General features: G+C 34.4%; 1 protein-coding gene across 4 annotated transcripts in view; it reads right to left on the bottom strand.

The window, feature by feature from the left end:
- Positions 1–15,003, bottom strand: part of slc12a5a (solute carrier family 12 member 5a) — a 101,186-nt gene extending 86,183 nt beyond the window's left edge. For all 4 annotated transcript variants that reach the window (XM_016557941.1, XM_016557940.1, XM_016557942.1 and 1 more), the window contains exon 1: positions 14,917–15,003. In XM_016557941.1, coding sequence (XP_016413427.1) covers positions 14,917–14,971 — 55 coding nt within the window. In that variant the 5' untranslated portion in view covers positions 14,972–15,003. The remainder of the gene's footprint in view (positions 1–14,916) is intronic.
- Positions 15,004–15,511: the final 508 nt, after the last annotated feature.

Here is a 15,511-nt window from a genome sequence, read left to right as displayed (position 1 = left end):
AAGTAGTTGCCAGGGTGTTGCTCTGGGTGGTTGCTAGGTGCTGGTTCTTAAGTCTCTGATTTGGGTGCCTCCTTCAGTGCACGTCTGTGGGATTTTTTCACCTGTTTTAATGTCCAGCAGTTGAAAATGGTGCATCTGACTGCAAATTGAACTTTAACACTTAGTTTTCGAGGTCTGAACCCATTACTAAGTATTACGGAGTGTTCAAGTCATGTCGGAAATATCATATTTACGGGCTGAATGCACATGAATGCACCACAAATGTGGAAAACTCTGAACTTTCTTGTGCGTCAGTGAGAAAAGATGTTGGATACAATGGATGCAGCTTCTGTCTTGACAGTAACTTTGTTGAAATGAATGAAAATATTTTTTTCTCTTTTATAATAAAACTAGGTTGCATGTACAAAATACAGCAGTATTGTACAACTATAATAGATGATATAACAATTTGATTCACAGGACCTTCATAAATTAAATAAAAACAACAAAAAAGCAAAATCACACTGATGCACATTCTTTATTCATCATTTTGTAGAAGTAGAGTTTAAAAATCTAGAATTTTTTGTCAAATAAATAAATAAATAAATAAATAAAGTTACATCTGCCTTTTGCGCCGACCAAATGTGACCCTGGACCACAAAACCAGTCATAAGGGTAAATTTTTAGAAATTGAGATTTATACATCATCTGAAAGCTGAATAAATTAAGCTTTCCATTGATGTATGGTTTGTTAGGATAGGACAATATTTGGCCGATAAAATCGCCTTTAAAGTTGTCCAAATGAAGTTCTTAGCAATGCATATTACTTTTACAAGTTTTGATATATTTACAGTAGGAAATTTACAAAATATCTTCATGGAACATGATCTTTACTTAATATCCTAATGATTTTTGGCATAAAAGAAAAATCAATAATTTTGACCCATACAATGTTTTTTTGGCTATTGCTACAAATATACCCCAGCGACTTAAGACTGGTTTTGTGGTCCAGGGTCACAAATGACTTTTACAACACCCTACATCATAATTACAACTTCCCAGCTTGTAAACATGAATGTCCCAGGAAGACTTGAATGCACCATTAGCAATAGTATTAATAAATTCCGGTCCACAATCTTAAAAATAAAGGATCTTACTATAGGTTCAGTAATGGATCTTGATGTTTAGGTTCTTCAGATCACAGTTTTGTTTTCTGGGTTCTTTGAATCACAAGAACATTTACTAAATCTTCAATATTCACTAAAGACCCATTAAAAAAATTTTCTACAGCATCAGATGCTTACATTTTTTTAGGTTTAAAAGTAAGGACCAGACTCCAGCATTTAGTCTTGAATGTGTGAAATCTTCCAGCAGGCCTGGACTGTGAGATCGGAGATCTGGCCAGCGTAATAAGAGAAGATATCTGGATGTTGTAGCCGGAGGATAAACCGGTAGAAATGATCCCTTATCTGGAAGACTGTGATAGGGTTCCCGGTGGTTTGGGATGCATCCAAACTGCTTGAGCGTAAGTGGATTTAAAGCTCAGTGTGTCAGTATGACGTACTCTGGTGCAGTTGCTCTTTAAAACGGGGTTTGTGGAGTAAACATCAGCTGTCCTTACTGCAGAGCTAAAATAGGAGTGTATTTACGTAATTCTGCTCAGTTACACCACATGATATGATTGGACTTTATAATAGCTTTCACTTCAATACATTCTATAATGCTATACATATAAGTAGTTAATGCACATTCAAAAACAGAAATGTACTGAAACTCGGAATCATATATATTCACTTGTGAATGTCCGTAACTGATTTGTTAGTCATTATCCATTAAGACCAAAAATGGTCTTTGGTTTGGGTCTTGATTTATGTTATCACACACAACTAATTCCAACAAGCTAAAGGTGATCAAAACTTCAAGCACAGGTCAAACAAGTATTTTTATGACTTCCCAGACCACTGTACATTTACTTTTATTCATTTTGCAAATGCATTTATCCAAAGAAATGTGCAAATCCACAGATTTTGTCAGTTCATGCATGTTCTGGGAATCAAACCTGAGATTTCACCATTGCCAGCGCCATGATCTACCACCTAAATATCTGGTTCTTGGATCAACACATCATGATCTGGACCTCGAGTGGTCTAGTTTGGGTGTGGCTCTAGTCTGGTCTTCTGGCATTCATAAATGTCATTATTAAAGGATGAACGTCCCATTTAACAAAAAGAGAAATTTGACTTCATATGATATCTACCATTCAAAAGTTTGGGGTCAGTAAGATTTTTTTGAGAGAAATTAATATTTTTATTGGATGCATTAAACTGATCAAATGTGAAAGTAAAGACATTTAAAATCTCTTTCAAATAAATGCTGTTCTTTAGAACTTTCTATACATCAGTGAATCCTAAGATATAAAAAATATCACAGTTTCCACAAAAATATTCAGCAGCACAACTGTTTTAAACATTGGTAATAATCAGAAATGTTTCTTGAGCAGAAAATCAGCATATTAGAACAATTTCTGAAGGATCATGTGACACTGAAGACTGGAGTAATGATGCTGAAAATTCAACTTAGATCACAGAAATAAATAAAATTGTTATATATATATTCACATATAAAACAGTTCTTTTAAAGTTTAATAATATTTCACAGTATTACTGTTTTTACTGTATTTTTCATCAAATTAATGCAGCCTTGGTGAGCATAAACATTTAAAAAAAAAAATCTTACAGACTCCATACTTTTAAGTTTTATTCAGCAAGGACACATTATATTGATCAAAAGTGACAGTGAAGACATTTATGATGTTACAAAAGATTTCTGTTTCAAACACATGCTGTTTGTTTTTTGACTTTCTAGTCACCAAAAAAACCTGAAAAATATGTATTATGGTTTACACAAACATATGAAGAAGCGCAACTGTTTTAAACATTGGTAATAATCAGAAATGTTTCTTGAGCAGAAAATCAGCATATTAGAACAATTTCTGAAGGATCATGTGACACTGAAGACTGGAGTAATGATGCTGAAAATTCAACTTAGATCACAGAAATAAATAAAATTGTTATATATATATTCACATATAAAACAGTTCTTTTAAAGTTTAATAATATTTCACAGTATTACTGTTTTTACTGTATTTTTCATCAAATTAATGCAGCCTTGGTGAGCATAAACATTTAAAAAAAAAAATCTTACAGACTCCATACTTTTAAACAGCAAAAAATTCCAAAGGAATGCTATTGGAATTTCTATCATGGTTTGGATACAGTCTTATTGGAATCAAACCATCAAACCAATATTTTATATATATATATATATATATATATAATTAGGACTGGGATGATGCTTGATTCTTAGTGGATTCTTGTTTGATTCCATTAGAATTCATTCTAAATTATGATAGAATTTCATTAGCGTTTCCTGGGATTTTCGATCATGGGGTTCTTGTATATAAGCTTCCCAGCTGGGGATTCACAAACAGACAGGTACCTGTATGCTAGTCCTAGTGTTAGTGGAGAGCACTTTCACCCTCTTAAAACATGAAAACAGAGAAGCGTGACAGAGAGGACTGGGTCCCGCTTTAGAGGACAGACAGCGAGTGACGGCTTCTTTTCTCTGAATGTAAATTACTGCTTCACCTGTCACTCAAAATCAACCAAGGACATCATGAGAGAGAAAGAACGCATGAAAGAAACACACCTTCCCTCCAGCCTCACTCAGCATGATGGTTTTAAGTATTTTAAGCATAAAGGAAGGAGGAGGAAGGAGGAAAGAGAGTCTTTGAAACATGATGGGGCCCCACGGAGCCCCACAATCACATCTGCTAACACATTCGAGTGGATGCAATCATTCCACGTATATAATCACTGCAGCCGGGCAGATTTCTTAATGCTGCTCTAATACAGTGATGACAAATCACATATTTACAATCTTCAGTGCTTCAGAGTTAACTAGAACTTGACTGGCATTTTACAATGTGTGAGAGCATTTGCATTCACACGCAGAAAATCCCTGAATGAGTTGATTTGCTTGTCAACTTGCTGGCAAGATATGGAAGACTTGAGACACTGTTTGTGCATAAAATATGCCAAAAAATATGTAAAAACCCTGTGAAATGGTTTCACGAACACAATATTTCTTCTTGTTTTATACTTCATATTGAAACAGCAAAAGCAACATTTGAGCATTTACAAGGACATTAACACCTATATTAAATGGAGAAACAAGATATTCAGTTTTTTAAGAGGTCATGCATATTATGCACAATAAACCTGTTTTTCCTGTGGGAACTACTGACATCTGACTGACAGAAATAACTCAGTATAATAATAAGTCCATCACTGAAACTCCTCCCAGCACAACTCCCAGTCATCCAAATTATTCACACACACCATTTGCTCTTTCTGTAAGCGCTCCCACAAATGAGGAGATTTAGAGAAGTCTCATTGATACAACAGCCACATCTGAGAAACAGAGAGAGTCTTATCATGCACAGGAAGAAATCTCAAATCCAATCGGTCAGAAAATAAACATAAAAATATTCCAAATATATTTCGTCAAATTAAACTTACAGAAGCTGATTGGAAAGAAAAAGTTTGGTATCAGGTGGTGATATATATATATATATACAAACACACAATATAATATAAAATAATATAAAAAATATATAATATAAATATAAAATATATAATATAACATAATATAATATAATATAAAAGTTTATTTGATATATACTTATTAATTTAAATATCAATTGTTTATTTGTCTTCAGGCAATATTATATCCTAGATTTTTATTACAACATATTTAATTTTATATGGGCATATTTAATTTTATATGAAATCTAAATTATATTGTAAATATTTTACCATGCCATTTTTAAACTATGAAAATACATACTAAAAATATAAATTAAATACTTTTTTTAATACAAAAATTGAAGATACATACTCCAACATGTCCAACATACTTCATTAAAATAATAAATTCATTAATAAAAATAAATAAGTAATTAAATTACATATACAATAACACAAAGACAAATTAAATATAAATAAATATACTAATACATTAATAATGAAATTAAATACATAATAAAATAAATCATTTGACTTTGTTTAGAATTTTTCTCTGAATTATACAGTATATCATTTCCATGATATTTTTTCAAAGGTTAGCGTCAACAGTGCTCTACACGACTCTATATATAAATATATCTCCATCTCTCAGTTTTAGCGTCAATGTTTAGCCCTGCTCCCTCATTAGGCTCCATGTGAAGTATGTGTGTGGCGTAATGGAGAGTTGGGCATCAGTCGGAGGCAGGCTGAGTTTGATCCCTCTCTCTCATGCTGGCCAATTACCCAGCATTCCTTTAATTCTCCTCCAGAAGCTCCATATATACCTCCCGTCCATCTGTCATGCAGCTGTCCCCATACAGCACCTATTACAAACTCCTCTTATGGATTTAGACGAGACTATTTTTGACTTCTGCTGTGGGAGGACACACACTCCAGACTGGAGACATCTCGAGTGACGTTTTCCCGTCCATCAGCGAACACATCTCTGAGAGGCCGAAGACTAGCCGGTTGTGTTCTGATGGATTCATGCGTTTGAGGGAGTAACTAACTAAAATAACAATATGATCAGACACTTTTAATGACGGCACTGTATGAATTACATTAGCGTTTTCAAATGACGTGTATTCAAATTTAGCATGCTAATATGTATGCAACATGCATGTAAGCAAAAGTGAGCTGATGTATATGCAATGCAACAAAAACATAAAAGTTAACAGCCCGATAAATTGACAGTAACTTTAAACATAATACAACTAAATAATTAATAAATAACTAAATTATAAAACTCAAAATTATAAAACAGAATATATATGAATGAATATATGATTAAATAATACCCAATGAACTGCATAGCCCAGTGTTGTTTTTGTTTACTAAAACTATTACAATTGTTTTCAGTAACTGAAATTAAGCTGAAATAAAACATAAATATTTGATGCAAAAACTTTAACTTAAAAAAGTTACTTTGGCAATTAATTTAAATAAATGCATTTAAGTTGAAGTGCTAAAATGGAAATAAATGTAAATTAAAGCTAAATATAAATATTAAAAACTAATACAAAAGCACATAAAAATAGTAAAACTTAATCTAAATAAATGAATATATGAATGAATGACACCCTAGAAACCACACAGAACAGTGTTATAATTGTTAATTGCAATTACAATTGTTTTCAGTAATTGATACAAAGCTGAAATAAAATCTAAATATTAGATGAAAAACTTTAAAAAAAAATTAACTGAAATAAAAGTTGAATTGAAAAGTTGAAAAACTAAAATTACTGAAGTAAAAAGCTGAAGTGCTAAAATAACTTTAACTGAAATAAAGGTTAATTAAAGCTAAATACATATATATATAAAAAGTAAAACTAATACAAAAACACAAAAATAGTAAAACTTAATCTAAATAAATGAATATATGAATAACACCTTAGAAACCACACAGAACAGCGTTATTAATGTTAATTGAAATTAAAATTGTTTTCAGTAAGTGATCTGTAGTCTGTAGTCAGATCATGTATAGTATGTGCAAAGTGTATGTTAGGAAGTCTATGTTGGATGGCAGCTCACATTCATGAGATGTGGAAATGTCACAGTGGTCTTCCAAATCGACTGGGAAGGAAGCAAAGGGGGGCGCAGGGAAGACGATGTTTTCCACTGCAACACTAAACAAGGTTAACCGAGAGACTCGCTGGCATCCATCCAGCGATAGGTAACCATGGAAATGAATATTAGCTCGATCTGAGGAGACGCAAATCGTTCTTGGAAGTGCATGTGCACCCACAAATGACGGAGGTGGATCGGTTCAGTGTCATTAGGGTGCTTTCTAAGGCTGCATAGTGATGCAGCCTTAGAAAGTGCCTACTGATGCCTACTGTTAGTGTAGACATCAACTGGCAATGCAGGTTTTTTAAATGTCCAATATGTAACTGATAATCAAAAACAATTTTTAATTCACATTTTAATTCTACATTTTTATTACATAAATTGTTACTATTTATGCAAAGTATTTTTTGCCCAAATTTCACACAAAAATGAAAATCTGTTAATGTACTCATCCTCAGGCCATACGAGATGAATGTGATTTTTTCTTGAATACAACAGTAAAGAAGGTTTTTAGCTGAAACTGTGGTCCTTGGTGATTCATTAAATGCAAGTCAGCTGCTGCCCATTTTTGAGAATAAAAAAAAAAGCATATCAAGGAACACAAGATTAATACTCGTAGCTCTTAAGGATATATTGAGATCTTATGAAACGAAACGATCGGTCTTATTTACAACATTATTACCTGTAATCAAGAGCATCAGCCTAACAGGGAAATCCAATTCTTTTCCGCATACTGGTTCTTTCGGACAGTTCGTTTTAATGAACTGGTTCAATTCACTAGTTCGTTTACATAATCACACAATGACGTAACATATACACAACTACTTATTAAAGCACCAAATAATGATGTGAAACGTGGATGTTTTACACGTCTAAAGCATATAAAGTGAATAAACTAGTCTTGTGACTGTTGGAAGAACTGAATGAGTTCATTCATCACAGGATCAGATACACCACTATTTTGGCTCAATTGGAGTCGGAGTCACTGTCAGGCATCTGAAAGTGAGTTTTGACTGAGTAACTTGTAGATCTGTGCTGCTCGAGCCACGAACTGTTTCAGATGATTCAGTCCGATTTGATGAACTGGTTGAACAATTGGTTCAAAAGAATGATTCGTTGATGAACCGGACATCACTCCGGACCGTTTGCCTGAGGCTCTGGATTACAGGTAATAATGTTCAGTTTCTTGCACAGACCGTTTATTTTGCTTCATAAGACCTCAATATATCATCAGGAGCCAGGAGTATTAATTTTGTGTTCCTTGATATGCTTGTTTTATTCTCAAAGACGGGTAGCCGCTGACTTGCATTTTATGAATCACTAAGGACTGCGGTTTCAGCTAAAAATCTTCTTTACTCTTCGACTGAAGGGAAAAGTCACCTACATCTTGGGTGAAATTTCATTTTTGGGTGAACTATCCTTTTAATAAATACTATAATATAGAATAATACAAACATAACACTGGCATATAGCAGCATCCTGGAATGCATCATGGCTGTGAGTTTTGCACAAACAAGTACATTTTCTTCAGAAAATTGCTAGTTTATTGCTGTTGTCAAGATCCACCTGAAGGCACATGGTGGATCAAGCTGACTTCAGGTTTTATTAAATTGGCCCATTTCAGTCCTGAATCGCAACAGCTCACATCCTCAGACCACAACATGCTCTCCAAAACCCTTCAGACGTCCTAATGCTACTTGCAAGCAAACAGGAAACTTGTTTTGGACCCAGAAACCCAATAAGATTTGACAACAACAGTCTAATGCAACTCGACTTTCTTCAAACTGGCATTTCTGGACTGGTTTACTAGATTTCTATCAGACGGAGTAAGAGGCCAAGAGAGAAGTGTGGGTGTTTGCCATAAAGTATCGTTACAGAACCCTACAGTAATTAGATTCGGGCTACGCAGAGCTTTAAATGACATCTGCGTGTTACACAACTGTATCAAACACTTTTTGTGCTGCTGTTGTAATGATGAGAGTGAATTATATCATATAACCTTGAAATGGAAAAGGTTCAACTCATTCGCTGGAGCCTCTTGATTAGTCGCTCTGTGGAGAGCAGTGAGAAATAAAGCTGGATGGAGCTGGAAACACCTGTACGCAAGCACTTCCTACATAGCCACCAGAGAAGATTCTGAGCACATTAATGGTCATGAAGTCTACAGGGGTCTGCATTTCAGGGAAAATCAGATCCTACCTGCTTTTACATGGTTTCTATCTGGTCCAGGCTAGTCTTTAGTTCTGTTCATTACCTGGTAAGAATGTTTGAGCAAAAATACAGGTTTCAAAATGCTAGACTGGTGAATGTCAAAGGTCCAGGTCATATCCCCCTCCCCCCCCAAACAATCAAACAATATTATAATATATTATATTATACAATGACATATTCATATTTCAGAAAGCCTGATCTGGTAAAATACAGGTTTCAAAATGGTAGATTGGTGAATTGGTGAAAAAAAACCCTGTCCAGGTCACATTTCACCCAAAAAATAAAGATAATAATATTATATTTTTCCATAAAATAATAATAATAATAAATATAAATAAAATATAATTTACAAATAATAATATTTGTAATTTTGTGTTTAATGTGTTGTTGTATTGTGTGTGTGTGTGTGTTTTTTTTACTAATGGACCTTGAGTCTGTAAATAAAACTTGAAGAAGAATATTTCATTCAAACATAAATAAATCAATAAATCAATCAATAAATCAATAAACAAAGTATACATCACTATCCCTAAAATCAATCAATCATTTTCTTCAAGCTATATATATATATAAAAAAACATGGTTACCCATTCATATTTCAACACCTAGATAAAAAAAGTTTGTCAAGACAAACTTTGAAGTTGGCTTGAGAAAGCCAGACCAGAAAGTTTGAAAAAGTTTTAAAAGCTTGAAGTTTAAAGGTTAGGTTTACAGTAGTTGGAAGTTTAAAGTAGTGTTAAAGATTAAAGTTTGAACGTTTTGAAGGCAGTACAATCTATTAGAAAAACAGATTATAGATAAATTTGATATATATATTTGTTGTTCTGTCTTTAATTTATGCCAAAAAAGGTCCTAAAAACGGACTTTTCTTTTTCTTTAAGTAAATAAATAAATACATTCACCAGCCGCAAACCAGCTGCCATATTCCAAAAACCAGCTAAAAACCTTACCAACAGAGCTGAGAAATGTTGACATTCCCATTACTCAAGAGCTGATGGATTTTACTCCAGCGTCATAACGTCACTTCCTGTGCGGCACGTGAATGGAAGCACTACATGGCAGTGAAGCCATTTATTATGTAGCCTTAACTTGTTTATTCACAGTCCTTGTCGACCACCTCGTTATTTCACTCTCTAGCCATCTTATTTCCACTCTATTCAGTTTGAAATGAGTCTCCTGCACTCTTAAGCAAACGCACACACTCGTCTTGGCCTTGATGGTGAGCAATGCAGTCGGTCGAAAGACCCCAAAACCACAGGAAAGAAACAAGAAATTATATTTTGCATAAATGAAACAAAGCCTATTTTAAGGACATTATGATTTTTTGTGGCATTATTTTCATGACAATTAAGCCAAAAATTCTCCCCAAAATAGTAACTGTCTTAACACATTCAGACATTAACTATATTCTCACTGACTCACATTACTGTAATACTGTATTTTTTTTACTGTATTAGATGAAAAAAAATGCTGCTAATTTGCACTTAAAAACAAAGACATTGCAACAAATACAATAATGACCAAAATTTTACAATTTAAATAATGTAACATATGGATAAATATAGCATTGTATAATTACAGTAATGATATTTTTGTCACATAACAATGAGAATTTAGTGCAGAAATGTGCTGCTTTTGTTTAGATTTTGGGGTGAAAAAACAAAACAAAATAAAACAAAACAAAATTTCTCACATTACAGTGGCCAGTCTGTCCATAAGCTTCTTCACAAAATGACAAAAATCTACAATTTCCACTAGAATTAAAAAAAAAATCTATGGATCATGCATCATACGGATAAATGTATCAATGTGTAATTACAGTAATGATGTTTTTATCACATAACATTAATGAGAATTTAGTGCAGAAATGTGCTCCAGTTTTCTGCAGGTTTTGAAAGTAAATAAAATTAAATAAAATTAAATTACTCACATTACAGTGGCCAGTCTGTCCACAAGCTTCTTAACAAAACTACAAATATCTACAATTTCTATTAGAATTGTATTAAATGTTTTAAGGTTGACACAATTACCTCTGAATTAGTATTCATTACCATCACCTTTACTGTAGGGCTCGTTTTTAATTAAAATACTTTTTTCCTTTCAAAGCCATTAGCCATTTGACATGTGGAGTATGTGAGAGTGTGCCGTCCTGTTGCTGAAACTAATCACATCATTTTAAATCACATTTAGACACTCACTACAGCAGCCCCAAAACATATTTTGACACTATAAAAATGTCAGAATGTAACTGCAATATATAGAAAATGTCAAACGAATGCTGCAGGACTGTTTCTCTCTCATTTCTTCTGTTAATCAGCTAATGATTTAGTGTCAGGTCACAGCAGAGGAACCACAGGTGAAGAGAATCAACCACAAACAAACTGGAAGTGCTTTATATCTAACGCAGTGACATTCATAGTTTAAGCGGTTCATTGCTTATTAAACACCGGGGCTCCTGTGACGCATTAGGAGAATCTCTGCTGAAACAGACGGCCGCTCACGGCCTTAACTAAACATTATTAAAGACCTTCAGCAGACATAAAACACTGCAGGGTGAGAATGAGAGAGAGACAAAAGAGAAAGTGGACAGTCATTAACCTCTTGATGAAGAGAATCAGAGCGAGTGAGGACAATACAGATAAAAAGACAGACATTTGGACCCAGAGGGACCTAAAGAAAGACATCAAATCAGTCATACTGAACTCTGACATTACGATTTTATCACATCCACAATACCAAAACCTCTCTCTATATCATCTATCTTCCCTTGAAATATATTTTCAGACCATTTCTGCTATAAATGTGAGGGTTTAATGAGGACTTTCTCAGTTAAGATACCGTTGACATGATGTTAAATGTCTGTTTTGTCATTCAGGACAGTTTGCGCAATTTCAATTCAAATAAATGCTGTTCTTTTGAACTTTCTATTCAGCAAAGAATCTTTAAAAATCATGATTTCCAGAAAAATAACAAGCAGCACAACTGTTTTCAACATTGATAATAATCAGAAATGTTTCTTGAGCAGCAAATCAGCATATTAGAATGATTTCTAAAGGATCATGTGACACTGAAGACTGGAGTAATGATGCTGGAAATTCAGCTTTGATCACAGGAATAAATTACATTTTTAAAACATATTCAAATATAAAACATATATTTAAAATTGTGAAAATATTTCAGAATATTTCTGCATTTTTTATCAAATAAATGCATCCTTGATGAGCATAAAAGAAGTCTTTCAAAAACGTTAAACCTTTGAACAGTAGTATGAAAAAAACAACAATTGCTATCCAAAGAAAGCTTCATTATGTGTTAGTTAAAGCCCAAAAAGCCTCCATATGTTTCCTTAAAACACTGTCTAGATTAGCAGCTCACCAGGTTTTAGAACAGAGCTACAGGCCTTCATAAGACACACGATTGCACCACTGCATGACAACTGAATTAATCATCAGAGTTCACACTGTAAAACAGTGACTGATCGTCCCTGTGTCACTGTACAATCCGCACAGCCGCAGCACCGGGGATCGCGCTGACAAATCGCACAATAAGCTCGTATCTTTGAAAGACTTACCCACAGCCCTTCTCAGAGCTGCATCCTCTGTCTATCACTGCCATCCTCAAATTTATCACCCTGTTGATAAGCATCAAATGCTGCTTCACAGGGGAAGGTCAAGTGATGAAAAGAGAAACATAATCACTAAAACTAGATTTTTTGCATTTTATAAGCAAAAATAATGATCACTGGAATGACGCTAGGATGGTTGCCAGGGTGTTGCTTTGCAGTTGCAATGAGTTCTAATCGCTATTTTGTTGCTATTGTTAAATATATTTTAAATATACAAATATATTTTTAACCAAAACAAATGCACATAGACTAGTCCAACTTAACTGAGTGAAATTTAAAATGTAAGAGCTGTATGAGCAGTAGGAGGGGAGCAACAAACCTCTGTTAAGTCCCCTGAGCGAAAAGCCATAATTATTACAGTGACAGCAATGAAGATTTATGTCATGCCAACCTAATAGATGAAATTACAGTGCACTAAAAGTCACACATCAGTGAACACTAGCTCAGCGACAGGTCAGGACTCTCTACTGGAGTCCATCAAGTCACTAAAAGACAAATGAAATAAAATGTAGCAAAACAGAATAAGAAATAAGAAATTTGTTATGCTAAAATGCTAAAAGTCCAAAAGAATGTTCAAGCTGTACTAAAATGCATAGTCTGTATTTATTTATTTATTTACTTAAAGAAACAAAGTATTAGTCCAATACATAGTTCCAGGTGTACTAAAATGCATAGTCAATATTTATTTATTTATTTATAGATATATAATGCCCTTTTACACTATATATATATATATTCTTTCTAATTTTGATCTTTTTTATCAGCATGTACACCCTTCTAAATAAATTCTTTGTCCATCAAGCCTGGAACAAAGTCTCTTGCAAATAATTAACAGAGCGGCATCCCATGAATATGCCTGAGCGGATGACGCAGATGCATCTGGAGGATGGATGCCTTTCATCTTAGCGTAGTGGGACAGTGAGATGCTCGCCTAAATCTCCTGATAATCCGCCTCAGCTTGTAATGAAAGGGATAAATCAGGACCCTGGACAGCGCCAGGCAGGACTGACTGATATTGCTGCTGCCTGGCTGGATTCAGCACCATGGACAGCTCCGCATCTACACGCCTGGATCGGACTCTGGGTTTGGGTTTATAGGGCATTATACGGACCTAAAAGGTACAAATCTGTGGCAGCAAGAGCAGAAACACTATAGGGAGATTCAACGCTATAGAGGATGAAAAACAGAAAACCATGTAGGGAAATGATATTAAACACAGTCCCCTAATCTGATTTGTGCCACATAACTGTGTGTGTGATGTATGTGCTGTGTGAAAAACTGCCTTCTGATAGGATCAAAGAGTCTAAACACACACTAAACAGCTGCTGATGCCTGTTAAACACACTGATCAGAAAGTCATGTCTGATGAAAAGTAATTGAATGACATTTCATTGTCCAAGGATGGGAGCAGTAAACGTCAGACAAACTGGGCGAAGAACCACAATGATATGGTTACAGTAATGGAGATTTATGCAATGTTGACCTGATAGATGAGATTATACAATCACGGAACTCCTCTACTGGAATCCTTCAGAGTGACATGAAGGAAAAATGAAATGACATTTAAAAAAATTTAAATAAATAACATTAAATAAAAATGAAAAAATAAATAAATAAATAAAAAGAAAAGTAATACCATTTAAATGAAAATGTAAATAAAGGAAAAATAAAAAATAATGAAAATTAAAATAAATAAAAAAATATCAATTAAATGAAATAAAAATGAAAATAAAAAAAGAAATCAAAATCAAAAGTAATAAAAAAATAAATAAAAATAAAAAGGACCATTACAGTATTAATTCACAACACTTACTTGACTCCTTTAAAATGAAAAAGGATAAAAAATAATATAATAAACAAATAATAATAAAATCAGATCTTATAATAATAAGATCATTAATAATAATGATAATAAAAATAAGTATTATTATTATTATATACAAAAATTCAATAAAACTCATGTCATTTTTGTACAGACCATTAACAGCACTAGAAGAGCCACCACTTTAAATTCTACCTTATAGGATCAGGTTAAAAACAGAGCGACAGGTTAAAACATTATGACAGCATCTACGTCTCTACCAGAGAAGTTATGACTGTTTATGACAGTAGTAAGAGGTTCCCCTTCCACCGCAGCTTTCTGCATTTGTGTACCACGCTTGAAAACACAAAGGCACACGGTGCGGCTCGCTACATGAACACACACAACTACAAGCACCTATTACTATTCCACTCACAGCAGCCATGCAGTAAGACAGGAGAGGACCTGTGGTGGGCAGCTACAGCAGAACCCACGGCTCGAACCCTCCCTCCCTCCCTCCATCCATACTGACCATTCCTGTGTCAGCGTGAGTGGGTGTGTGCGAGCGATCGAGCGCGGATGAGAACGCGAGAGATTCCTCCACTCACCCTGGCTGTTGGCGGCTCCCTCTGCCTCCTCGCATTCGGTCAGGTTGTTGACCATCCTGCCTCTCCGAATGCCCTAGCTCCCCCAAAACTCACTCAGGGGAGAAAAGCAGAAGAATGGCCAAACTAGGAGATGTGCGAGAAAGAGATGGAGTGATTTGCGCACCTGCCTTCCCCTGCCGAGAGCCCAGAGGAAATTACCAGCGGATGGAACGAGAGATGCGCGTTTTTTCTCTTCCGATTCTCTTCTTCTCGCGCTCTCCTCTCCTCTCTTGGCTGCAGCGTGACTCCCTCTCTCTCTCTCTCTCTTTTGTAGGAGGAGGGTACGACAGCTCAGAGTGGCTGGAGTTTACTGGATGATGGAAAACTATCTCTCTCCCACTCGCTCGCTCATGCACATGGGTATCCATGCACACATGCTCTCGTAGCGGTAAATAAAAAATAAAAATAATAATAACAAATAAATATGAAATATTTTAGTAAATAAAATATAAAATATTGTATAATTAAATATGTGTTTTTTTAACTTTAAACCGCATGAACACATTTCATTACACCAAATACACCAAATAATGTTCTTTTTAGCAGCATCATATGA

The sequence above is a fragment of the Sinocyclocheilus rhinocerous genome, unplaced genomic scaffold (genome assembly GCF_001515625.1).
Source record: "Sinocyclocheilus rhinocerous isolate Xijiao unplaced genomic scaffold, SAMN03320098_v1.1 scaffold1488, whole genome shotgun sequence".
In the NCBI taxonomy this organism is placed as follows: domain Eukaryota; kingdom Metazoa; phylum Chordata; class Actinopteri; order Cypriniformes; family Cyprinidae; genus Sinocyclocheilus; species Sinocyclocheilus rhinocerous.
Note: the sequence above shows the minus strand (reverse complement) of the source record. Positions and strands in the feature narration are given on the sequence as shown.